We start from the raw sequence: 23229 nt of genomic DNA, 5'->3' as shown, positions 1-23229 counted from the left end.
AGAGACATGGGACTTCCTACAAAGGGTGGTGCTCAAGGACCCCATCTGGGCTGGGGGAGGGCAGGAGCTCGGGAGCTGGCCGGCTGTCATGGTTTTTCATCTCATAGAATGTCATCTAGTCAAGAAAACACTGAATGTTCTGTGCTGATGGAAACCCCTCTGTAGCTGTAGATACACCGACTCACACTGACATCCCCTAAGTGGAGTTCACCCACCCGTCTCACTTACATACGATGCACAAATGCATCCAGACACAGAAAAATACCCATAGACACCCACAGACATTCCAACACAACTCCCGGCACATGCATACCTACACACAACAACAGCTGCATATTCCCAACCAGGCACACCCAGGCCCCACAAACGCACTCATGTGTAAAGAGATGTGTTCAGATACTCGATTTGCATTCAGAAAACAGGTACCCATACATGTGCACCTTGTCACACACACACACACATGCAACATCCACAAATTCACAGATGTAAGCACCAGCTTCATATACACAAATACGCTCAGAAAGTGACACATGTCAACACTCATATAAACAAATAACATACAAGCCCTAACACATATGTATACTTATACATACACAATTACCCCCAGATAAACACACCTAGACATACAGGCCCACAAAGACCTAACACACAAACACTGTGCATTCACTATTGCACACAGCTAAGGGCACACAGCAGATGTTTTGACGTAAACACACAATGGAACCCACAAGCAAATATTAAACAAATATCCACAAATAGGAATATACCCAGACATTTAGAAATATACCCAGTAACACGCACCCAACTGCACTCTGTACACAACTATAGTCACACACACCTCCATGCTGACATACACAATCAGACTCATAGCACACACAAATATATTTACTCACAAATATTCAATTCCTAAATAAATATGCACACTAATAAATGCACCCAGAAATGGACATTCTTACACAGTTGTACCCACTTCCACAGTTTACATATCCTGTCACTCGGGGCTGACACCATATACGCAAGTGCAGTCACCCACAAATACACTCATGTGAATACACATAATGCATAAAAATACAGTCCCACATACACACGTATGTGTACACACAACACTCAAATACTCATATACAAATACACTTGGACACAAATACATCCCCATCTCCACACGATTGGAGCCTCAACAAATTCTGTTGATACCACAAATGCACGTGCAGATATTTGCAATTATACCCAGTAGCAGCCATTCAAATGCATTTATTGATACAAGTGGTCACAAGTACACACACTCTCAGTCCCTCAGATATTCCTTCATTGACCTTAATCAAACCCTTGTACAAAACACAAGTACATTTAGGTGTTCACAAATACACTCACAAAGCCACCGACACAGATACACACTCACCATCCTAGATCCTCAGGACACAGACACCTACACAGTACAGCTCCTCATACACACAACACACATGAAAAACCCCACACACCTATGCGCATCCACAGGCATCCTCAAATACACCCGATCAGCACCTAAACACATCCGGGGACACACACATGGGCACAGCACACACGTTTCTGTGTGCTCATGGCCCCCAGGCAGAAACAGGTGCACCCCGCAAGGTGCCTCCCGCGCAGGGAGACGGCCCGCACCAGTGCTCACACTCACATCCGAGGATGCACACTCGGGCCAGCTCACACACTCACAACAGAGGGCCCCTCATCCTCTCCAGTGCGCCCACAAGCACACACACAGGCGCGCACACGAGCGCGCGTGCACACTGCTCCGCAGCCTCCGCCCCACCCTGCGGCGAGGACCGGGCGAGGCGCGGGCACCGGGCCGGGGGCGGGGCGCACCTGGGCTCCGCCCCGGGGCGGGGCCGACGCAGCGTCGCGAACGCCGGCGGCCGCACCTGGCTGGGAGGCTGCGGCGGCGGCGGCGGCGGCGGCGGCGACCCGGGCGGAGCGCAGCGCAGCGCAGCCGAGCCGGCGCGGAGCGGGCGCCCGCAGCCCCGGCAGCGCCATGGTGGAGGCGGCGCCCCCCGGGCCCGGGCCGCTGCGGAGGACCTTCCTGGTGCCCGAGATCAAGTCGCTGGACCAGTACGATTTCTCGCGGGCCAAGGCAGCGGCCAGCCTGGCGTGGGTGCTGCGGGCCGCGTTCGGGGGCGCAGGTACCCGCTGGGGGCGGCAGGTGCGGAGGGCGGGCCTGGGAGGTCGGGGCCGTGGGAACAATGGCTTGGGCCGCCGGGGTCCCCGGGCCTCCGGCTGGCTGCCCGGCGCGGGCCGTGGACTTTGGCCGCCCGGCTGCGGGAGCGCGGTGGGGGTGGGGCCGGCGGCCCAGCTCCGCGCCCGGACCCCGGCCTCGGGGTCCCAGGTGAGCGGGGCGGTGTCTGCGCGCCGCCCGGGGTTTCCAGCGGGGCCTTGTCTTGCACGCCCTCCTCCCCTTTACACACTCGTATCACGCGCGCGAGGACCCCCCAGTGCACACCCCGGACACACTCCCGGAGGCCCGGACTCACACCCGCTTACGCCCTGCCTGCGACGCGGGCGACGCGGGGAGCTCCGGGAACCCCTTCTTTCGCCTCCACCGCCCAGGCCAGGCCCGGGCTGGCAGCTGTGACTTATTGCCCCATTTCTGCCTGGGAGGCCGGGAGCCCAGCGGAAGGGAAATGGCTTGTCCAAGATCGCCTGTGGCGGGGGCCCAGGTGCACTCAGGCCCGCCTGTGTGAAGAAGGCGGGCGGAGGGGGGCGGGGGGACGTGGGTAGGTCCCCAGCATTGGAGGCCCTGGGCAGGCTCCGTCAGGGCCACTGGCCAGAGCTGGGAGCCGGGGCCCGACCGTGGGGAAGAAGGGGTTAATTAAGGACCGGGCCTTCCTGTGGGGACGCCCTGCCCACCCACTTGCCCTGCCCACTGGTCTTGGCAGCAGTCGGGCACAGCCCATCCTCCCTCAGTGGCCTTCCCAGATCAACCTGTTCTGGGTGTGGGTCCCGGGGATCTCGGCCCCTCTCCTGGTTCCGCTCAAGCCTGCCTCCTTCTCCGTCTCTCTCCCTGCACCTGGCAGGAGGGCCCTCTCTGGGGCCTGCTTGCCCCCAAGGATCTGCTTGAGGAAGAAAGGTGGTTGGTGGAGAGAGACTCGGGTGGTCCCAGCCCCTCGCATCCCAGGGTATGAGGCCGTGGAGGGCTCACCTTGGGGGATCGGAGCAGGGTTGAGTCCTGGCTCCACCAGATTGTGGACAGATTCTCCCAGTCTCTAAGCTCCCATTCCCCGCTGTAACAGAAGGCATTCCTTCACTTATTTATCCATTTCGCAAATGTCTGTGGGACACCCAGGGCACCAGGACAGTGCAAGAATGATTGGAATCCCAGTCAGCACCTTCTTCACGGGGCGGCGGGGAGGCAGAGGCCCGGCCACCGGGTTCTTCGCTGTGTCTGGCGCACAGGCCGCTACCTGGGTGCTTGCTGCTACTGCTGCCGGCATCGTATGATGTTTTTATTTAATGATATCAGTGTTATTCATTGTCCCCTGGCCAGCGGACAGCAGACATTACTATCCCATTTCACAGAAAGGAAAGTGAGGTCCCCTGAGGAGGCGCACGACCCAGCTCCCTGCGCCCTGTGACACCTCCCGAGGTCTTCCCCACCCGCCTCCTCTAAGCAGAGGGCCGAGGAAGGTGGGGCGCCAGGCCCGGACGGGAAAGTGGGAACAGAACGCTGTCTGGTTCATGCGCTCTGGGACTCTACTGGTGCCTTTTGGGTGCCAGGCCAGTGCTGGGTGCTCGGGATGGATGGGGGCTTGGATGTGGGAGAGGGGGATGTGGTACATAAAACCGTATCATAGCTGCATTGAGTGATAAGTAGAGGGGGCAGCAGAGCTCAGGGAGGGGGAGATCCCTGAAATCCTCCTGGAAGGGGGAGGCGAAGGGAGGCCTCCTCAGAAGGAGGGCTTGAACCTTGAAGTATGCATAGGAATGTGCCACGGGGAGGAAGTCACACATGCTGAGGCACGGGGTATGGACCAACAAGGAGTTCTCCGAGAACATGGGGGTCCTGGCCGCCACTGAGGGAGGCTGAGGGTGGGGAGGCAGGGGAGACAGGAGGGCTCTCGGGCCCTGGGGGCGGGGATCTGAGGGCACTGGGGACTGATGAGATGAGGTCAGAAGCCCAAGTGCCCGGGGGGATGGTGGCCGGGGAAGGGGAAGTCTGCGACCCTAAGGCACAGGCGTGAGGAGGCTGGCAGCAAGGCCGGCAGAACTGGAGCTCGGAGATAAGACAGGAAGGGTGCCCTCTTTAAGCAAGTTTGGGAAACGGCACATGCAGTCCCATGAGCTGTATGTTGCACGGGAACTGGGTTTACGGCAGCTCTGCCGTTCATTAGCTATGTGAGCGTTGGCAAGTTCTGTCGGCTGCCGCGCCTTGGTTTTCTCACCTGCACAATGGGCATCAGAATGTAAGTCCTGTAAGGACTAAATGACCAAACGGACGAAGGTGGTCGTGGTGTAAATAAACGCTAGTGGTGCTCGGAGTCACTGTCCCCCGTGGCCGTGCGGAGTACGCGTGGCTGGGCTGAGCCACGTGAGCTGTAAAGGTAACATGCGCAGTGGCTTCCGAAGACTTGGTACAAAACACCCCACGCTGTGGCTCACAACATTGGTTCTGTGTTGACTACGTGTTGAAATGATAATGTTTGGAAGGTACAGGGGACCCTGAACAGCACAGGGGCTAGAGGCACGGCTGGGAATCTGTGGGTAACTTTTTGTTGTTGATCCTCACCCAGGGATATTTTTCCCCTTGATTTTTAGAGAGACCCGAAGGGAGAGAGAGAGGAGGAGAGAGGGAGAGGGAGAGGAAGAGGAACATCGATGGGTTGCCTCGGGCGGTGGATAACTTTTGACTCCCCAGAAACTGAACTGCATTAGCCTACTGTAGACTGGCAGTCTTACTGATAACATAAACTATCGAGTAACATGTATTTTGTGTGTTCTATGTATCACATATTGTATTCTTACAATACAGTGAGCTAGAGAAAAGAAAATGTTATTAATAAATCATAGGGAAGAGAAGATGCATTTACAGTATTTATTGAAAAAAAATCCATGTATACATGGACCCATCCAGTTCAAACCCATGTTGTTCAAGGATAAACTGTATATTAGGTTAAATATATTACTAAATTAATGTTGCTTGTTACTACTTTTTAAATATGGCTATTGGAAAGCGTAAAACTACATATATGACTTGCACTATATTTCTATGGGACAGCATGTTCTATAGTAAATGCTTAGTAAACATTTTCTAGCACAGAGCGGTGGGCCTCGGCCAGAGGTGGCGGGGGGGGGGCTGATTTCGGCTCTCAGGAGGGAGACCTTTGGCACTGTCTGGAGACGTTCTCGGTTGTCGCCACTTGGGAGGAAGGTGCTACTGGCATCTAGTGTGAGAGACCGTCTTCCAGCACAGGACAGCCTCCCCCGCCCCTCGCTGAACACAAAGAATTACCCGCCCCAAATGCCAACAGAGCGAGGTGGAGGTGCCCGGTGCAGAGGAAGTGCTTGTTAAACATCAGCAGTCTGCAGCAGTATCTCTCCTCATGCTTTCATTTTGAAGGAAAAGAAACTTGTTTAATTTTTGTTGATGGGAGCAGGAAATGAGTAGGAGCTGGAGAGACAGGGAGGAGGGTTTGGCTTTGAAAGATGCCAGGAGGTCAAGATTGATTGAAGGAAGGAGGGATGGTGATTTCTCACTGCAATGGGGACAGAGAGAAGGAACAGGTTTGAAGCAAGAAGCTAAGGATTATGGGAGATGCCAAGGCTACAGCAGGTGCTCAGATGGTAATGGAGGCCATCATAGTGTGGGGGTGTGGGGGGGTGGGCATGTCCATTCATTCACAGGCTGCCGAGACAGAGCTGTCAGGAGCTGTGCCCTGAAGGGGCAGGTGTGGAGGGGGCTCAGTTTGAGTGCTGGGGAACCGGGAGGCGCTGGGCAGCGGGGCGAGGCTTCCCGAAGAGGGAGGCCCTGGGCAGGGAGCCCAGGCGAGATATGGGCCCACGGGGGTGTTGGGTGGCCCGTGCTGGCCTTGAGGAGGCTGGGAGCTGGCAGGGTTGGAGCCAGATCAGGGAGGTTGGGTGGGGGTGAAGCCTGGAGAACTCGTCTTTCAAGGAGCTGAGCTGAGAGGGGCAGAGCACAGGCACAACTCTCCACAGAGGTGGGGCGCTACGTGGGGTCAAGTGTGATTTTAGGGGGCGGGGAAAGAGCCCTGCCCGGGAGGGACTGGAGGCAGGGATGCCCAGGTCCTGCGGATGGGAACCTCTGGGGGCACGGCTGAGAAGAGGCCAGAGGAGGGCTGACAGGTGCGAATGTTCTAAGCAATAGAATCCTGCCCCTGTTCCTTCAAACCCACACAGAACCCACCTCCCCACTCCCCACCCCTCAGAGCACATTCTCCGGTTGGAATAAGCCTTGGGCCTCCCTGGAAGAACCCCGTGAGGGCAGGCCCCCCCGCTGGCCTCTGGCACCGCTCCCCAGCCTGCTTGGGGTTTTCTGGCAGTTTATTCTGATCTGTCTCCTCTCTACCCTTGGGTCCTGCTTGAGGCCCACGTGGGGCTTCCTTAAGCCTCTCCCAACTCTGCTGTCTCACTCAGGGTTTTCGTGGCTCTTCCGTGGCCTGGTCTCCCTGTTCTGAGTCCCAGCCCCTCATACTCAGCCTCCTGTACCTCCATCTCAGTCACCACCCTCTCTTCCCCATCTTCCTCTCAGGCCCCTGGGGCCTGGCACCTCCTCTCCCTCCTCCCTTCAGTCTCCAAAGTCAGACCCCTGACACCCCCCCCCCCCCCCCCCCGCAAGGTGTCTACAGTCTGTCCACCTCCCCTGTTGGGTGCCCTGCCAGCTCACCCCACCCCAGCCTCCAAGCTGAGGTGCCAGTTCCCTCATTGCCAGCTGGGTGGCCTCAGGCTGGTTGCTGTTCTCGGTGCCTGGGTTTTGGAGTGCCCAGTGGCTCCCTGGCTGCTGGTCCTAGGGCTGCAAGGTGTGCAGGAGTCTGCAGGGGTGCTGTGGAGCACCCGGGGAAGGCGCTAAGCTTATTGTATTGTTATTGTCCTCCCGCCCCCAAGCCCCCAACAGACCCCTCCAGCCAGCCCTCCCCTGAGGCACTGCTGTCTTCCACCCCCCACCTGTGCTTGCATAGCCCCCCTCCTGCCGGGAACGCCGGCACCCCTTCTCTGGCAGACTCCTCCCACTGCTCTCCGGTCCCAGCCAGGCCCCCACTCCCTCTCGGTGCCATCCTCCCTACATTGGAGCCGGGTAATCACCTGTGTGTGTGTGTGGGGGGGGGGATCCCTGGCGGCCCTGACCTGCCCCCCCGCCCTCCTGCCCGCAGAGCACGTGCCCTCGGAGCTGTGGGAGCCCTTCTACACGGACCAGTACGCGCAGGAGCACGTGAAGCCCCCGGTGACGCGGCTGCTGCTCTCGGCCGAGCTGTACTGCCGGGCCTGGCGCCAGGCGCTGCCTCAGCTGGAGGCGCCCCCCGGCCCCGCCGCCCTGCTGGCCCTGCTGGCGCGGAGGGGCATGGTGCCCGCGCTGCCGGAGCGGCCCGTGCAGGAGGCCGACCTGAGACACCAGCCCGTCCTCATGGTAGGCCCCGCCCCCCGGGTCCGGCCACTCCCCGGGCCCCGCCCACCAGGCCTGGCTCCTCCCCCAAAGGCTCCTCCCCCCAGGCCAGGCTCCTCCCACCGATACCCCTCCCACCAGGCGTGGGTCCCCCCAAAAGATACTCCTGTGGCCCTTGAGGACTTGCCTACAATGCCCCCCCCCAGCCTAAGACCTAGCATATGACCTCACAGCCCAGCCCCCCGGAGTGGCCTTCCAGGACCCCGGACGTGGCTCCGCTCCTGAGGCCCCACCACCAGCCCCGGCCCTGCCCCTCAAGCCCCTCCCACTTCCAGATCCTTCCCCTTTATTCTGTCCGGTCTCACCTTCAGACCTTGTCCCCACAGGGAGCCCACCTCGCTGTCATTGACGCCCTCATGGTGGCCTTCGCCTTGGAGTGGACTAAGACGCTGCCCAGTCCTTTGGCGCTGGCCAGCTTGGAGCACAAGCTCCTCTTCTGGGTGGACACGGTAGGCGGGGCTGGGCCGGGATGGGCTGGGGGCCAGGGCTGCCCAGTGACCAGAGCACTGACCCCTCCTGGCCCCCCAGACAATCCGGCGGCTGCAGGAGAAGACGGAGCAGGAAGCGGCCCGGAGAGCATCGCCTGCGGCGCCTGCAGATGGGGTGGCCCCAGCGCAGCCCTCGGTGAGGCTCGGGCCATAGATGGACGGAAGGACAGACAGTCGAGGGCCGGGTGGGCAGAGCGGGCCATTCCTGCACTGAGGGTGTTAGAGGTGACTCTCTCTGTCTTCCTCCCTCTCCCTCCCCGCCCTCCCCTCCCCTGTGCCTGCTCCTCTCATCTCTGCCTCTCTGGCCTCAGTGCCCCACACGCTGGTACTGGAAGCTGGTTCCTGTAAGTGGGGCCCTCTCTGCCCCGTCTGCCTGCCCTGCTTGTCGCTCTGTGTCTGTCTGCCTGTCTGCTCCTCCTCCTACCTCCCCCCAGCTGTGAGCAAAGGAGGTGTGACCCCCAGCCCGGGGGGACAGAGAACCCTCTGTGAACCAAGAGAAGGGGGAATCTCTGCTGCTCACTGAGAGGGCAGACCCCTCCCATCAGTCAAAGGGTAGATCTCCCTCTGTTAGCTTGTCAGCCTGAGCTGAGGTGGGGGAGTCCTCCCGTGTTTCTGAGAGGCGGACCCAGCCCCTCAGACACACGGCCCTGACCCTAATGGGGCAGGCACATGGATGGGACCCCTTCTAGCGCAGGGGAAGGCCCACACCCAGAAGGTGGCAGGTCTTCCCGGGACTCCAGTTTCCTGGGGATAGATCTCAACCTTGGGGGTGGGAGGTGCCCATCCCTGAAGCACAGGGGGAAAGTGACCACTGAATGTGGGGGGAGGCCTTGGGCTGGATGGGGTCCCTGCCTTTTCTCACTCCAGGGCCTCTTTCCCCAACCTTGGGGTCTAGGTTGGGGGTTCCTCTCCTTATGCTTACCTGCTTCCTTTCCCTGAGCTGGGCCTGGGTCTTTTGTGGGGGGAGGATTCCCTGCATGGAGGCTGCTCTGTGGGGTCCCTTCAGGCTGGGAGGAGCTGGGGTCCCCAAAGCCGGCCAGAGTGCAGTCAGGGAGCTGGACGGCCAAGGGCTCAGGACTGGGCTCAGGGCTTTCCTCCCCCTGCTCCCGGAGGTGTGCTTGGGTGCCCAGCAAGTCAGCACCCCTCCCACCCCGCTGACGGCTGCTCCTCTCCCCCCAGCACGCAATTGCCTTCTGTTTGAAGGAGTCGGGGAGCAAACCCCCCATGGTAATGTATCCCCCACCCCAGGCCCCAGGAGCCCCTGCCCCAGCCCCCACTGCTGGCCTGGCTGCTCGAAGACACCTCCCTCTGCCTTGCTGCTGCCCTTCCCCCGCTCCAGGCTGGCCCTCACTCTGGCTCTGGGACCCCCCCGCCTCGTGGCGGAAACCCCAGTCTTCCCTGCCCAGCCTGCATGACCACTGACCTGAGGGCCAGCCTGACCTCTGACCTGACCTGACTCCCACCCGCAGATCCGGTATCGCAAGGACCGCACTGCGGCCCGATGTGCCCCCTGCTTTCCCACCGTGACTGGCCTGCAGGACCTGGCGAGTGGGGCCGCACTGGCCGCCACGATCCACTGCTATTGTCCCCAGCTGCTGAGACTTGAGGGTGAGTGACTAGGTCTGGGCCAGACGCCCTCCCCGGGGCCCAGCATCCAGGTGTCGGTTCCCCGAGTGGCGCAGCCACTACCAGTGCAGCTTCCAGAATCGGCAGACCTGGGTTTAACCTCTTCCCCTAATAGCTGTGTGACTTCCCATAAGTGTCTGAACTTGTCTGTGCTTCATATGATTCATTCCTGCAGCAAATATTTCTAGAGTGAACTGTGTGCCAGACTTCATTTTAGAGGCCAGGGATCCAGTGGCTCACATTCTAGTTTGGAGAGAAAGACAGCAAGTTCATCTGGGAGAACATTCCAGGGGTCAGGTGCCCGGAGAGTGCTGGGCAATCAGGAAAAGCTTGTTTATTTAAAGTTTTTAGAGAGAGAGGAAGGGAGAGGAAAACATGGATGCCAGAGTGAGACTCATGCACACCCACTTCTGGGGATTGAGCCCACAACCCGGGCATGTGCCCTGACCGGATGGAACCTTTCGGTGCATGGAGGACACCCAGCCACTGAGCCACACCAGCAGGCAGGAGTTGGGTTCTTGGGGAACTGGTGCCCTAGGTTTTGGAAGTAGCCAGGCAGAGACCTGTCCCAGTACCTGTCTCAGTACCCCCCTGGTGAAGGGTGCCTGGCCTAGACCCACAGGAGGCCTCCTTTTTCTGGGGCCCCTCCTCCTCATAGACCGGGCGTTCTGTCCCCACAGAGGTGTGCCTCAAGGACCCCATGTCGGTGGCGGACAGCCTGTACAACCTCCAGCTGGTGCAGGATTTCTGCGCCTCCCGCCTTCCTCGGGGCTGCCCACTGTCCCTGGAGGACCTGCTTTATGTGCCGCCACCCCTCAAGGTAAGGCCATTTCGGGCGTGTGGGCATGTGGGCATCCAGGACCGCGGGTCCCCTGGGCTCACCCTGCCTTCCGCTTCCAGATCAACCTCGTGGTGCTGTTGGCTGAGATGTTCATGTGCTTTGAGGTGCTGAAACCCGACTTCGTGCAAGCCAAGGACCTGCCTGACGGTCACGGTGAGGCCTAGCCCGGGGTCCAGGTGGGGGCTGGGGGCCGATCTCTGACTGACGCTCCTCTCTCTGCTGCAGCCGCCTCCCCCCAGGCCACAGAGGCCTCCACCCCTCAGAACAGCAGTGGCAGTAGGTACGCTTTTCCCATTGGGTGAGAGCCCACAGCCATGACGCTCCTCCTCCCGGCTGGTCACTGGGACCGGCTCAGGGATGCTCGCTGCGCCCCGGGAGAGGTGAGGGAGGGGTCCCATGGCTGACGTGCATCTCTTGGCAGTTCTCCTGTCTTCAACTTCCGCCATTCACTCCTGTCACCTGGTGGCCCCCAGTCCCCACTCCGAGGATCCACAGGTGAGTGCACAGGGATGTCCCTGCAAACCCCCGCCCAAAAGCCTGCCCCAGCTGATTCATGTTGCCACCTTTGACCCCTCCACTGGGTCTCTTTGGCACGTGGTAACACTCATTGACTGACTCAGTGGCTCAACAGGACTTCCTAGTAACATTAAATGGCCCCCCGCTATCCATCCACATAATGACCCATCGGTGACTCACCCAGTGAGACCCCCTGCCTATCCCACCCATGGCCCCCAGTGACCCCACCCCCCTAGTGGCCAGTGAGTGACCTCGCCCCCCCATAGTGACCACCAAGTGACCCCTCCCCAACCCTCCCCAGGCTCACTGAAGTCCTCCCCATCCATGTCCCATATGGAGGCCCTGGGCAAGGCCTGGAACCGGCAGTTCAGGTGAGTGCATCTCAAGGGCCTGGGCAGTGGAGAGGGCTGGGCCAGCTGGGGCTGGGGTGGGGCCGGGGCTTGACCCAGGGGCTGACCCCTCCCTCTGGCCGCCCAGCCGTCCCCTTTCCCAGGCTGTGTCATTCAGCACCCCCTTTGGCCTGGACAGCGACGTGGATGTCGTCATGGGAGACCCGGTCCTTCTCCGCTCTGTCAGCTCTGACAGCCTGGGCCCCCCGCGCCCCGTGCCGGCCCCGGCCCCTGCCCACCCGCCCCCGGAGCCTGGAGACCTGCCTACCATCGAGGAGGCCCTGCAGATCATCCACAGCGCCGAGCCCCGGCTACTCCCAGACGGGGCCGCTGATGGCAGCTTCTACCTCCACTCACCTGAGGGGACCTCCAAACCCCCGCTGGTCTCCCCCTACCCACCCGACAAAGTACCTGCCTACTTGCCCCACGAGGGCCCCTCAAAACTGTCTCCCTGCCTGGCAGGGGAGGTACTGAATCCACCGGCCCTGTCTGAGGGCTCCCCGAAGGTGGGGCCTTCAGCCTCAGCTGCCAGCAACTCTGAAGTGAAGATGACCAGCTTTGCTGAACGCAAGAAGCAGCTGGTGAAGGCTGAGGCCGAGGCTGGAGCGGGCTCCCCGGTGTCTACCCCAGCGGAACCAGCGGCTCTGAGCTCCGAGATGAGTGAGCTTGGAGCCCGGCTAGAGGAGAAGCGGCGTGCCATCGAGGCCCAGAAACGGCGGATAGAAGCGATCTTTGCCAAGCACCGCCAGCGCCTGGGCAAGAGCGCCTTCCTGCAGGTGCAGCCACGGGAGGCCGGAGGGGAGGCCGAGGCCGAGGTGGAGGCAGAGGCCGAGGCAGAGGCAGGCCCTGCCCCCGGTGGGGAGCGGCCCGCGGGGGAGGGCCAGGGTGAGCCGTCCCCACGGCCCAAGGCAGTGACTTTCTCACCAGAACTGGGCCCAGTGCCCCCCGAGGGCCTGGGGGACTATAACCGGGCGGTCAGCAAGCTGAGTGCTGCCCTGAGCTCGTTGCAGCGGGATATGCAGAGGCTCACAGACCAGCAGCAGCGGCTCCTGGCCCCGCCCGAGGCCCCCGGACCCACCCCGCCTCCTGCTTCGTGGGTCATCCCTGTCCCCATGGCGGGTCCCAAAGCTGCATCTGCCAGCCCCACACGGCGAGCCCCCGCTGTCCGGCGCAGCCCCGGGCCTGGCCCCAGCCCAACCCCCCGCAGCCCGAAGCATGCGCGGCCAGCAGAACTGCGACTGGCGCCCCTGACGAGGGTGCTCACGCCTCCCCATGACGTAGACAGCCTCCCCCACCTGCGTAAGTTCTCGCCGAGCCAGGTGCCCATGCAGACGCGCTCCTCCATCCTCCTGGCAGAAGGGCCACCTCCAGAGGAGCCCGTGGCCAGGCCGGGCCTCATCGAGATCCCCCTGGGCAGTTTGGAAGAGCCCTCGGCCGAGAACGAGGGGGATGGGAGCCCCCCTGGTGCTGACGATTCCTTAGAGGAAGACGGGTCTTCAGAGGGAGTTCCCCGCACTGGGCTGGGCTTCTTCTATAAGGTGAGCCACCTTAGCGGGTGCGGGCTGCGATGCATGGATGGATGGTCAGGGAGCGGGGGGCGGTGCTGGACTGGTGGGTGGACGCATGGTCAGGCGGATGGACAAATAGATGGAGTTGGTGGATGGGTAGAAGGTGGGTGGATGGGGGCTAGGTAGCCACATGGGAGTGGGCAAAGTGTGTGCGGCCAGATGGACAGATAGGTGGGGGGTGTGGACACACAGGGTAGATGGGTAGACAGACAGATGGGGGTGTGCAGATGGATAGATGGGTTGTGTGTGTGGACACACAGGGTAGATGGGTAGACAGACAGATGGGGGTGTGCAGATGGTAGATGGGTGGGTGATGGACAGAATGGACAAATAGGGCAAGGGTCGTCAATGACATCTCCTTCCCCCTCCTGCTATCTCCTTCACACGCCCCCTTCCTTCCCAGTGGCCTTGCCAGTTCCCCTTCCTGACCCTGTCCTATATCCCATTACTCTTCCTCATGGCACCCAGCCTGGGCCACATCTCTCACCTGGACACCTGCAGTCACATTTAAAAAACAGGATTTTTTATTGATTTCAGAGAGGAAGGGAGAGGGAGAAACATCAATGATGAGAATCATTGATCGGCTGCCTCCTGCACATCCCCACACTGGGGATGGGGCCCACAACCCGGCCATGTGCCCTGACTGGGCATTGAACGGTGACCTCCTGGGTCATAGGTTGATGCTCAGCCCCTGAGCCACGCCGGCCGGGCTGCAGTGATACTTTGACTGGTGTGCACTGACCCCCTCCCCCAAACACCCGCCATTTCTACCTGAGCAGCCGGATGTTCCGAGTGCAGATTGGGCCTGGTCACTGTCCTGTGAAAACCCTTCTGGAGCCCCCTTGGCTCTGAGTTAAACCCAGGCCTTAGGCCCTGCTCCATCCTGTGCAACGCGTCCTCCCAGCCCCGCGTCCCCACGGGCCTCCTGCTGCCCCGCATGCTTGCTGGGCCAGTGCTGCCTCAGGGCCTTTGTACGTGCTCCCTCTGCTCTCCACCCCTCCTCCGCTGGGCTGCTCCTTTAGGAAGCCTGGCTTGGTGCCTCTCTACATGCAGACTGGCAGCTGCCGGTGGTGTGACAGCACATTGCCTTCCCCACTGGGTCAGTGCTTTCTGGGAGCAGCACCCAGGTCTGCCCTGCCCTGTGTGTCAGTACCCAGCACGTGGGGCTGTGCATAACGTGGGCACCAACTAAATGCCTTTAGAACAATTACAAACCGAAAGTACAGGTGAGTGGCTGGCGGGCTGGGCTGACTGGTCAGACTGTAGCTGTGCCGGGGGGACACCAGCTGGACTCAGTGCCTGCCCCCAGGATGAAGACAAGCCCGAGGACGAGATGGCCCAAAAGCGAGCCAGCCTGCTGGAGCGGCAGCAGCGGCGGGCGGAGGAGGTGCAGCGCCGGAAGCAGTGGCAGGAGGCCAAGAAAGAGCAGCAGCGGGAGGAGGCTGCGCGGTGAGGCTGGGCAGTCCAGGGACCCCTGCACCCGCGACCCCGTCACCTGTCTGACCGCCTCCTCCCTCCACCTGTAGGCTGGCCCAAGAGGAGGTGGCCCCTGCCCCCCTGGCCCCCGCTGCCAGGGCCCCAGCTGAAGAAGAGGTGGGCCCCCGGCGTGGGGAGTTCACACGGCTGGAGTATGAACGCCGGGCCCAGCTGAAGCTAATGGATGACCTGGACAAGGTGCTGCGGCCGCGGGCCTCGGGAGGGCCCGGCCGGGGTGGACGGAGGGCCCCCCGGCCACGCTCTGGTTGCTGTGATGATTCTGCCCTGGCTCGAAGCCCCGCCCGTGGCTTGCTGGGTGAGGACCCGGTGGGGAAGGGGTGGATATATTGCAGGGGGCCTTATGTGGGTGATGAAGGTCTCAGGTAGGACTATCCTGCCTGCTAGGTGAACACTTCCTGGGAGTGTGGGGGTTGCAGCAGGGTAAGGGCTGTTGGGCAGAGCTGGCTTAATAGATGAAGCCCCTTGGGTGAGGCTTTGGGGGCAGGGATGACCTTGCATTCCCTCCCATCTTCCAGGCAAGGCCCCACTAAGCATTTCAGGAGATAAGGGGGCTTTGAGTGGGGTCCGACCCAATGCACTCTATCCCTAGGTTCCCGGCTCAGCAAGGTATACTCCCAGTCTACCCTGTCACTGTCCACAGTGGCCAATGAGGCCCCCAATAACCTCGGCGTGAAGAGGTCCACGTCTCGGTGAGTTTGGCCGGGGCGGGTGGCCTCTCAAAGTCCGTATGTGCATGTGTGTGAGCTTTTGAGCGTGACATGGCATGAGTGTGTGTATCTGCCGCTAAAGGCTGAAAGGGCACCTGTAAGGACAAGTGGGAGTGTCTGTACTGAGGGACAGGACCTAGGGATGTGCCCGAGGCCGCTGAGCGAGGGCACTGCATGCACTTGGGAGTGTGCAACGTGCACGTACGTCTCCCCTCTGCAGAGGGCTGCAGGCTGTTGCTTCCCTAGTCCCACTGCACATTGGCAGCTTCCCTTCCCCAGCCCCCACTGACTGCATCTCCACCCATCCCTTTCCCTGTAGGGCTCCATCCCCATCAGGCCTCATGTCCCCAAGCCGCCTTCCTGGTAGCCGGGACTGGGAGAATGGCAGCAATGCCTCTTCGCCTGCGTCAGTGCCTGAATACACAGGTGAGTGGGACTCCAGGTGGCCAGTGCTGGGCCCTCCCTTTCCCTGGCCATCCCTGCTGACTACCCTGCCCCCCAGGTCCCCGGCTGTACAAGGAGCCCAGCGCCAAGTCCAACAAGTTCATCATCCACAACGCCCTGTCGCACTGCTGCCTGGCCGGCAAGGTGAACGAGCCGCAGAAGAACCGCATTCTTGAGGTATGTGCCCAGGGGTGGGGTCCCGTGGGCGGGGTGGGGCCTGGCTGTGCTGGCTGACTGCCCCCTGCCCACCAGGAAATTGAGAAGAGCAAGGCCAACCACTTCCTGATCCTCTTTCGGGACTCGAGCTGCCAGTTCCGGGCCCTGTACACGCTGTCCGGGGAGACAGAGGAACTGTCCCGGCTGGCAGGCTACGGCCCCCGCACGATCACGCCCGCCATGGTTGAAGGCATCTACAAGTACAACTCAGACCGCAAGCGCTTCACCCAGATCCCCGCCAAGACCATGTCCATGAGCGTAGATGCCTTCACCATCCAGGGGCACCTCTGGCAGAGCAAGAAGCCCACCACCCCCAAGAAGGGGAGCAGTACCCCCAAATAGCCCTGCCCGGGTGGTGCTTGGCCACCACCCTCTCAGAGGACGTTCAGGGGGGATTCCTGGGTCCTGTCTGTCCCTAACCTTGTCTGGGTGGGGCTGGAGTCCCCACCCTCTAATTTTCGTCTCATCCTGCTGTGGGGGCTGAGCTGGGAGGTTCAGGGACTCAGGGCTCAGCTTGGTCCCCCGTCTGTCCTCCTACTTTCTTGAATAAAATAATTTAAAGTGACCTTGAGCGCTGGCGTCGCCCGAGGCTGGCTGGGGCACCTGGTGGTATCTGCCTGAGAGCGTTTCCCAGTTTCCTGTCTCCTATTCACTCCTGAACCTGTCCGTCTCTTCAGCTCCCTTGCTGGCCCTGACACAGCTCTGGCCAAGGCCACGTCTTCCCTGCCAGCATCCCCACCTCACCCCATCCCATCCCTATAGCCATTTCTCAGCCCTTTCCTGACCTCTTGGACACAGGCTTCTGACCAGCCCTCCTCTCCCCGCGGCCTTCCCCATCCCTGCTGTTTTCCTCCCCAGCGTGCCTGTTGTTATTTGCCTCTCCTGGCACTTGGTCTGTGGCCAACTGCTAAACTGGATCGTCTCTTCCAGCTGCCTGCCTACATTTCTAGGCTGGTTACCGCCCCGAGCCAGGGATCCCCGTGTTGTCTCCTCAGAGCTCCTGGCATGGCCAGATGTCTGACAGGCCCTACCCCATAGCCTGAGCCAGGCTGGGCTGTGTCTCCCTATAGCTCTGGCATGCCAGGGAGGGACCAGCTTCCCAGTGCCATCCAGTACTGCACACTTCACCCCCTAAGCCTCTCCTGTGCTTTATCGCTTCTCTGTCCCCATGACCCCACCCCCCACCCCCCAGTCCAAGCCAACAGCCTGGGCCTCCCCATACTCCCAGCCACCTCCTAGCACAAGCCAACCCCCCCAGCAGCCTGCATGGCCTATTCAGGACACAAATCTGATTACATCCCTAAATGCTTAAAATCCCTTAATAGCTTAGAGCCTGCTAATGGCTTCCCAGAGCTTAACTTAAGGGCACACCAAGGCGTGGCCCAGGGCTGAGTTCTGGCTCCTGGCCTCTGTCCAGGAGAGAGGTGCGTTGCTAAGTCTCAGGGACTGTCTACCTCTCAAGCTGGCTGACCAGTCTTCCCAAGGAAAGCTGGGGATCTCTACCTGCTGACTAGGGTGGCAAGATAGACACCTCAGGAGCAGGGGCTGGTGAGACCTGGGCAGATGGGGGCAAGGCCCCGCCTCTCCCAAGGCTCAGGGATCAAAGAGGCCTCAGGCAGCCCAAGTCCAGAACTGGCTCTGCAGGGTGAGGATGGGCATGTGCCCTGGCCCAAAGCCCAGTTGCACCACCTCCCACACCAGCCAATCTGGGGGTGGAGGGGGCAGGGCCAGAGTGAGAATGAGCTGGCAGTCCTTGCAGGCACCTGGGTGGCAGGAGGGGCAGGCAGGAAGGAGGCTCAGACCAAGTCATACAAACAGGCTTCATTGTGAGCGGGGGTGGGGGTGGGGGTGGCAGTGCGCATCAGTCTTCCTTCAGGCTCCCGAACACAGCAGCCGGCACACTCTGCTGCTCCAGCCGCACCTCTGGAAGGTGGAGAGGAATGGTCACTTGGCAACTCTCCAAAAGGGGGCCCAGCTCCTGCCTCCCCTCACCACCCTGCTGGGCTGGCTGGCCCCTCACCATTGGGCTCCAGGTCCATCTCGTCCTCGTCCTCATCCTCCCCCAGCTCGATCTCCTCCGGGTTGGCCTGTTGCGCTAGCTCAGCCAGTTCCTCCCGGGACGCATCGCTCCTGGGGCGGGTGGGAATCACACTGTTCAGTGGCCACCTCTCTGGCCTCCCCAGCAACCTCCCTCCTGAGGAAGAACTGGCTTGCTCCCACCCCACCCCCATCCGCCCATCCTCACCTCACGAACAGGATCTTGCTCTGGGCCCGTGGAGGCTGGTCGTGCTCGGCCTCGGCTGCCAGCTGCTCTGCCCGCTGCTCTAGTAGCTTCATGTCATCCATGCCACTCTGCCCGGGGGCAAGGTCGGACACTGGGAAAGCGGGAGGGCCATCAGACACGGTGGAGGGCTCTCTCCACAGCCACACCATGTGCTGAATGACCCCCACCTGTCCCCGAGGCTCCAGCCCTCAAGGAGTTCCCATTTTCAAGCAGGGAGGTAGAGAGCTGAACCTGCTGCTCCCAGTTCCAGGAGGTCAAAGCTGGGTAGAGGGCAGAGGCAGGACCCAGAGGCCCTGAGACAGGGGAGTGTGTTGCCCCAGGGTGGACCCAACCAGGGTGAAGGGTGGCTGCAGCTGCTCACCAGTGCCTGTGGCGCTGCCCGACACCTTGAGCATCTGTGAGGCCATGAAGTTGACCTGTGTGTTGTAAGTGGCCTGCACACTTCGGCGGATACGCAGCATCTCCCGGATGGTGTCCTCGTTGCCATGCCGTACCTCGAAGTCCTTCCATGTTTGCCAGAAGGCCCCAGTTGTCTGTGGAGTGTGGGGGTGCCTGTGTAGGAGCTGGCTAGCTCAGCTGCCGCCTCCCCACGCTCACCCACCTGCCCTGGGCTCATGCCTACCCGAGGGTCACAGATCTGGGAGCAGAAGCTGTAGATGGCCCGGGCGCGGTCAATCTCTCCAAGCTTGCACTCCATGTCCGCAAAGCGCAGGCACATCTCTCGGGCGTGCTCGTCCGACAGCACCTGGGTGATGCCGATCACCAAGAACAGCATGAGGTGGGAGGAGAGCTGCCACAGGAGATCCCAACACAGCAGCTGGCCCCTGAACTTCCAGAATGCTCTCTGCCAGCCCCCAGGTCCAGGCATGCTCAGATCTGCAGCCGGCAGGACCCCTCCCATCTTCTAAGGCAGCGGTCGCCAACCTTTCGGACCTCACCGGTTGGCGACTACTGTTCTAAGGGACCTGCAGCCCCCTGCCCCATGTCCCTGCAGTGGGCACCTCAATGGCCTTCTGGTAGATGCTACGGGTGTGGGTGACTCCATAGATCTCCGCTGCCCGCTTGATGTAGATGTTGAACATCTCGTACTGCTGGGCGGGCTCCACGGCCTGGGTGGCGCGCTCGTACACGGCCATCGCGTGCCGGGCCAGGCCCCACTCCTCCTCCAGCTGTGCGTACAGCAGGTACAGGGCTGTGGTAGGACAAAGGCAGGTCAGAAGTCTGTGGCCTGGCCCCCTGCCCTACCACCCTCCACTGAGCCACCTGGCCCTCCTCACTCTTTGCATATTTGGGGGGGCAACCATCCAGCGCCTGCTCGAAGAGATCCCGAGCCCGCTCCAGCTTGCGGCCCCCATAGCGGGCGATGAATTTGGTCAGATAGGTGCTCCAGATGTCAGACACATTGGGCCACTTGAACAGCGAGATGCCACGCTCGTACGCCTGCCCAGAGAGGGGGAGTCATGTGTGAGTCCTCAGGGCAAGGACAACCCACATACCCATCCCAACACCCTCCCTCCCCCTCACACACACAGAGGCAGGACTCCGTGCTTGGGATGGAATGAACTATGACCCCTGAAATTCATGTTCAAGCCTAACTCCAGTATCTTAGAATATGACTATACTTGGAGATAAGGTATTTAAAGAAGTAATTAAGTTAAAATGAGGTCATTAGGGTGGCCCCTAATTTAATATGATGGGTGTCCTTATAAGAGGAAACCTGGACACATGGAGAGACACCAGAAACATGCACAGACACAGATGAACAGGTGAGCACAAGAACAAAGATGGTCATCTACAGGCCAAAGAGAGGCCTCAGAAGGAACGAACCCTGCTAACACCTTGACCTCAGACTTGCAGCCTCCAGAACCGCACGATAATAAATTGCTGTGCGTCAGCCATGGCACTTGGTTACAGTAGCCTGAGCAAACTAATTCAGGGTCCACCACGGTGTCAGGGTAGGAGCACTGCTGTCTGGGATGTCCTGATGGGCTCTCCTCACCTTGAAGCTCTCCTCGAAGTACTTGTGCTCCTCCAGGAACATGGCGTAGTTGATGACGATCTGGGGGGTAGCGATGCGCAGGTCCAGAATACGGTCATACACAGCCTTGGTAGACTGCAGGGGCAGGGGCAGGGGCAGGTCAGAGCACATCCTGGGGCTGAGTTGGCAACCCCACCACTCTCCCATGATGCACTGGGCACTGGTAGCTCACCTGAAAGGTGCCAAGGCTTTCCTCCAAGTCGGCAAGCATGGACCACACCTTTAATGATTTGTACACACGGTTCTGCACAGGCTCCGAGCCATCAAAATACTCAGCCCGGCGGGCGGGCAGTGCTGTTGCCTTCTGAGAAACATACCAGAGGGGAAAGCTGGGAGGGTGGGTCCAGACTGGGTCACACACCCGCATCCTCCCCTCTCCAAAACCCCCAGGGTGTTTACCCGCAGCAGCCGCAAGGCCTGGTCGTAATTCTCGTGCCGGAGCTCCAGCTCACCACACTCACACCACACACTTGCCAGGTCATCCACTTGCTTGAAGCTCACCTTGGTGGCCTTCTCCAGGATGATGCGGGCCTGATGAGGCAGGCAGAGGTCGGGCTGAGACCCTGCCCGCCCACCTGCCTGAGTTCTCTGAACAAGGACGCATCTACACACATACACATTGCACATGGACTCACATCATCCAGCTGCCCATTGTCCTCATAAAACTTGGCAAAGGCCACCCAGAGCGTGTGGGGCTTGCCCGTAGCCTTGAAGGGGTCCACGGTCTGCACAGCCTCCGTGTACGTGTTGATGATCTGTGCCGGGGGGCAGGGGTCAGGCTGGACGACTGGGGCCATGGCAGGCGAGGGTGGGGCGGGGCTTTGAGGGGGCAGGGCCATCACGCACCTCCCGGGGGCGGCCCTGGTGCAGGGCCACACGCTTGTGCCACTCATGGACATGGTGCGGGTTCTGGCGCAGCAAGACGCTGTTGAGGAGCAGGGGCCGCCGACTGATCAGCTGCTCAAAGCGGGCCAGGCGCAGCTCCAAGTCCACGTCATCTGGGACCATGGGGAGGGCCAGGGGAGTGGGGCTGAGGGACTCGGCACACACTCACTTCCATCTCCCTGCCCTCCCGCCCTCCAGCCCTTGGCCCAGTGCTCGGACCTTCCAGAGTTGTCCCCTTGTCCACTCTGCACTCCTTCCCTGAGCTGCCCCAAGGCCATCCTGACCCCAGAGCGTGTGGGGCTTGCCCGTAGCCTTGAAGGGGTCCTAGCCCCTGTCATTCCCCCTAGCCCTCCTTCCCTGCTGCCCTCTGCCATCCTCCAGCCCTCCCTCTCCACCCAGCCTATGTCCAGCCCAAGCTTGAGATGTATCCTCAGTTGGGGTTACTCCTCAAGATCCCCCTGCACTGTCCACCCATCTTCCCTCCCTGCTGGCCCGGCTGACCCCAATACATACCTCTCCACTGCCCCAGCCCCTTGGATCTCCCCCAATACCTGCAGACTATCCCAGTCCACTCTCCCTACCAGCCCAGGACTGCCTCACAGCTCACCCTCTTCTTCCCGCCCCAGCTCCGAGGTGGTCTCCATCTTCGCTGCAATCATGCTCTCCTCGAACTGGGCATAGCTGTCAAACACCTGGGTGAAGTCCCGCACGGTCATCACGGTCCGGATGGCCTCCTCGTACACGTCCCGAGCCTGTGGGTGGGTGTCGGGAGGGGTGAAGTGCTGGCATGGAAGAGGCATGGTCCCCTCCCCCCCCAAATAGACACAGAGAATCCAGCAGTGCTGCCCTTGGCACCAGTCCCAAGTTGGAACCCTGGAGGGCCTTCCCCTGGGCCTGCTTGCTCCCTGGAGCCTGCTCAGCTCCATCAGGCTCTGAGCAGTGATGCTCAGCAGAGCCAGGTTGGAGCCATCCCCTTCCCTGATAGAGTGATCTGGGGACCTTGGCTCCTCCTCAGAAAACCGAGTGACAACCCCTCATGCACAGTCACTGTGAGGTGCAAGGAAGACACGTGTCAAGAACCTGGCACCCGGGGCCACATTGCAGGGACTCTAAACTCAGCTCAGCCACAGAAGGCTCAATTGTTGCTACTAAGCACCGTTATGCCCACCTGACCCCCCTCCTCCAAGCTCAAATTCTCCCAGACACCCTGGCACCCCCAAGCTCAGGCCCCATCTCTCCACTCTGCTCCTGACTGGTCCTGCTCCTCTGCCTCCACCTGGCTGCTGGCTTGTCTCCTGCTGCTAGCCTTGGCCCGAGCATTCTACTGGAAGTGGCAGCCTAAATGGTCATTGTACAATGGATACCTGGTCACGCCTCAAGACTGGCTGGTGGCTCCGAGTGGGACACAGCCAGTCTCCCCTCAGCCTGCAAAGCCCTTCCCACCATTCCTTAGCACTTCGCCGCCCACTTTCTCCACTCAGCCCAGCTCCCGTCTACTCCCTTTCCCCAAAGCTCCAAAACCTCATGCCAGTTCCTCTGGGGATCTCTCAAAGCCCTACATTTCTCTCCCCAAGGATGAGGGCAAGATAAGATGGACACTGTAAAAAATAAATGGCCCTAGCCAGTTTGGCTCAGTGGATAGAGCGCTGCCCTGCGGACCTAAAGGGTCCTGGGTTCAACTCAGGTCAAGGGCACTGATCTCGGTTGCAGGCTCCTCCCTGGCCCGGGCCCCGGTTAGGGCGGATGCAGAAGGCAACCAATCAATGTGTTTCTCTCATATCGATATTTCTGTCTTTCCCTCTTTCTTCCACTATCTCTAAAAATCAACTGAAAAATATCCTCGGGTGAGGATTTAAAAAAAAAAAAGAATGAATGAATGAATGAATGAATGAAACCACTTTAAAATGGAGATGGAGCCTGGCAGCATGGCTCAGTGGTTGAATGTTGACAATGAACCAGGAGATCACGGTTCAATTCCTAGTCAGGGCACATGCCCGGGTTGCGGGCTCGATCCCCAGTGTGGGGTGTGCAGAAGGCAGCCAATCAATGATTCTCTATCATTAATGTTTCTCTCTTTCCCTCTCC

General features: G+C 60.4%; 2 protein-coding genes across 4 annotated transcripts in view; one reads left to right on the top strand and one right to left on the bottom strand.

Annotated features, from left to right (window-relative positions):
* The first annotated feature begins 1917 nt into the window (after positions 1-1917).
* On the top strand, positions 1918-17054 carry CAMSAP3 (calmodulin regulated spectrin associated protein family member 3). Of its 3 annotated transcripts, none has more exons than XM_079771624.1 (18): positions 1918-2156; positions 7356-7609; positions 7972-8094; positions 8174-8269; positions 9313-9360; positions 9603-9741; positions 10440-10579; positions 10660-10753; positions 10826-10880; positions 11022-11095; positions 11418-11487; positions 11645-13043; positions 14383-14522; positions 14600-14865; positions 15160-15259; positions 15597-15703; positions 15780-15898; positions 15974-17054. In XM_079771624.1, the coding sequence occupies exons 1-18, from the start codon at positions 2009-2011 to the stop codon at positions 16277-16279; spliced, it is 3678 nt and encodes a 1225-aa protein (XP_079627750.1). In that variant the 5' UTR covers positions 1918-2008; the 3' UTR covers positions 16280-17054. The 3 variants fall into 3 exon arrangements, with proteins under 3 accessions (XP_079627750.1, XP_079627748.1, XP_079627749.1); XM_079771622.1 differs by having other exon boundaries at positions 11594-13043; positions 15974-17053; XM_079771623.1 differs by lacking the exon at positions 9313-9360 and having other exon boundaries at positions 11594-13043; positions 15974-17053.
* A 291-nt stretch (positions 17055-17345) lies between these two features.
* XAB2 (XPA binding protein 2) overlaps positions 17346-23229 on the bottom strand; it is a 34673-nt gene continuing 28789 nt past the window's right edge. The window contains exons 7-19 of the mRNA XM_079771802.1: positions 21752-21896; positions 21106-21257; positions 20895-21014; positions 20659-20790; positions 20432-20563; positions 20221-20334; positions 19499-19661; positions 19223-19413; positions 18844-18966; positions 18583-18754; positions 18183-18312; positions 17958-18067; positions 17346-17860 (exon numbers count right to left, since the gene is read on the bottom strand). Coding sequence (XP_079627928.1) covers positions 17799-17860; positions 17958-18067; positions 18183-18312; positions 18583-18754; positions 18844-18966; positions 19223-19413; positions 19499-19661; positions 20221-20334; positions 20432-20563; positions 20659-20790; positions 20895-21014; positions 21106-21257; positions 21752-21896 — 1746 coding nt within the window. The 3' untranslated portion in view covers positions 17346-17798. The remainder of the gene's footprint in view (positions 17861-17957; positions 18068-18182; positions 18313-18582; positions 18755-18843; positions 18967-19222; positions 19414-19498; positions 19662-20220; positions 20335-20431; positions 20564-20658; positions 20791-20894; positions 21015-21105; positions 21258-21751; positions 21897-23229) is intronic.

Source organism: Cnephaeus nilssonii (genome assembly GCF_951640355.1).
Source record: "Cnephaeus nilssonii genome assembly, chromosome: 5".
NCBI classification, from domain to species: Eukaryota; Metazoa; Chordata; class Mammalia; order Chiroptera; family Vespertilionidae; genus Cnephaeus; species Cnephaeus nilssonii.
The sequence above is the reverse complement of the archived record's forward strand: the minus strand, read 5'-3'. Positions and strand labels throughout refer to the sequence as shown.

Excerpts from the sequence above, each read along its gene's own strand:
- CAMSAP3 (XM_079771622.1), top strand. The coding sequence starts at position 2,009 with ATGGTGGAGGCGGCGCCCCCCGGGCCCGGGCCGCTGCGGAGGACCTTC. Across the intron at positions 2,157-7,355 it reads GGCCGCGTTCGGGGGCGCAG|AGCACGTGCCCTCGGAGCTG; the intron begins GTACCCGCTGGG and ends TCCTGCCCGCAG. Across the intron at positions 10,580-10,659 it reads ATGTGCCGCCACCCCTCAAG|ATCAACCTCGTGGTGCTGTT; the intron begins GTAAGGCCATTT and ends TTCCGCTTCCAG.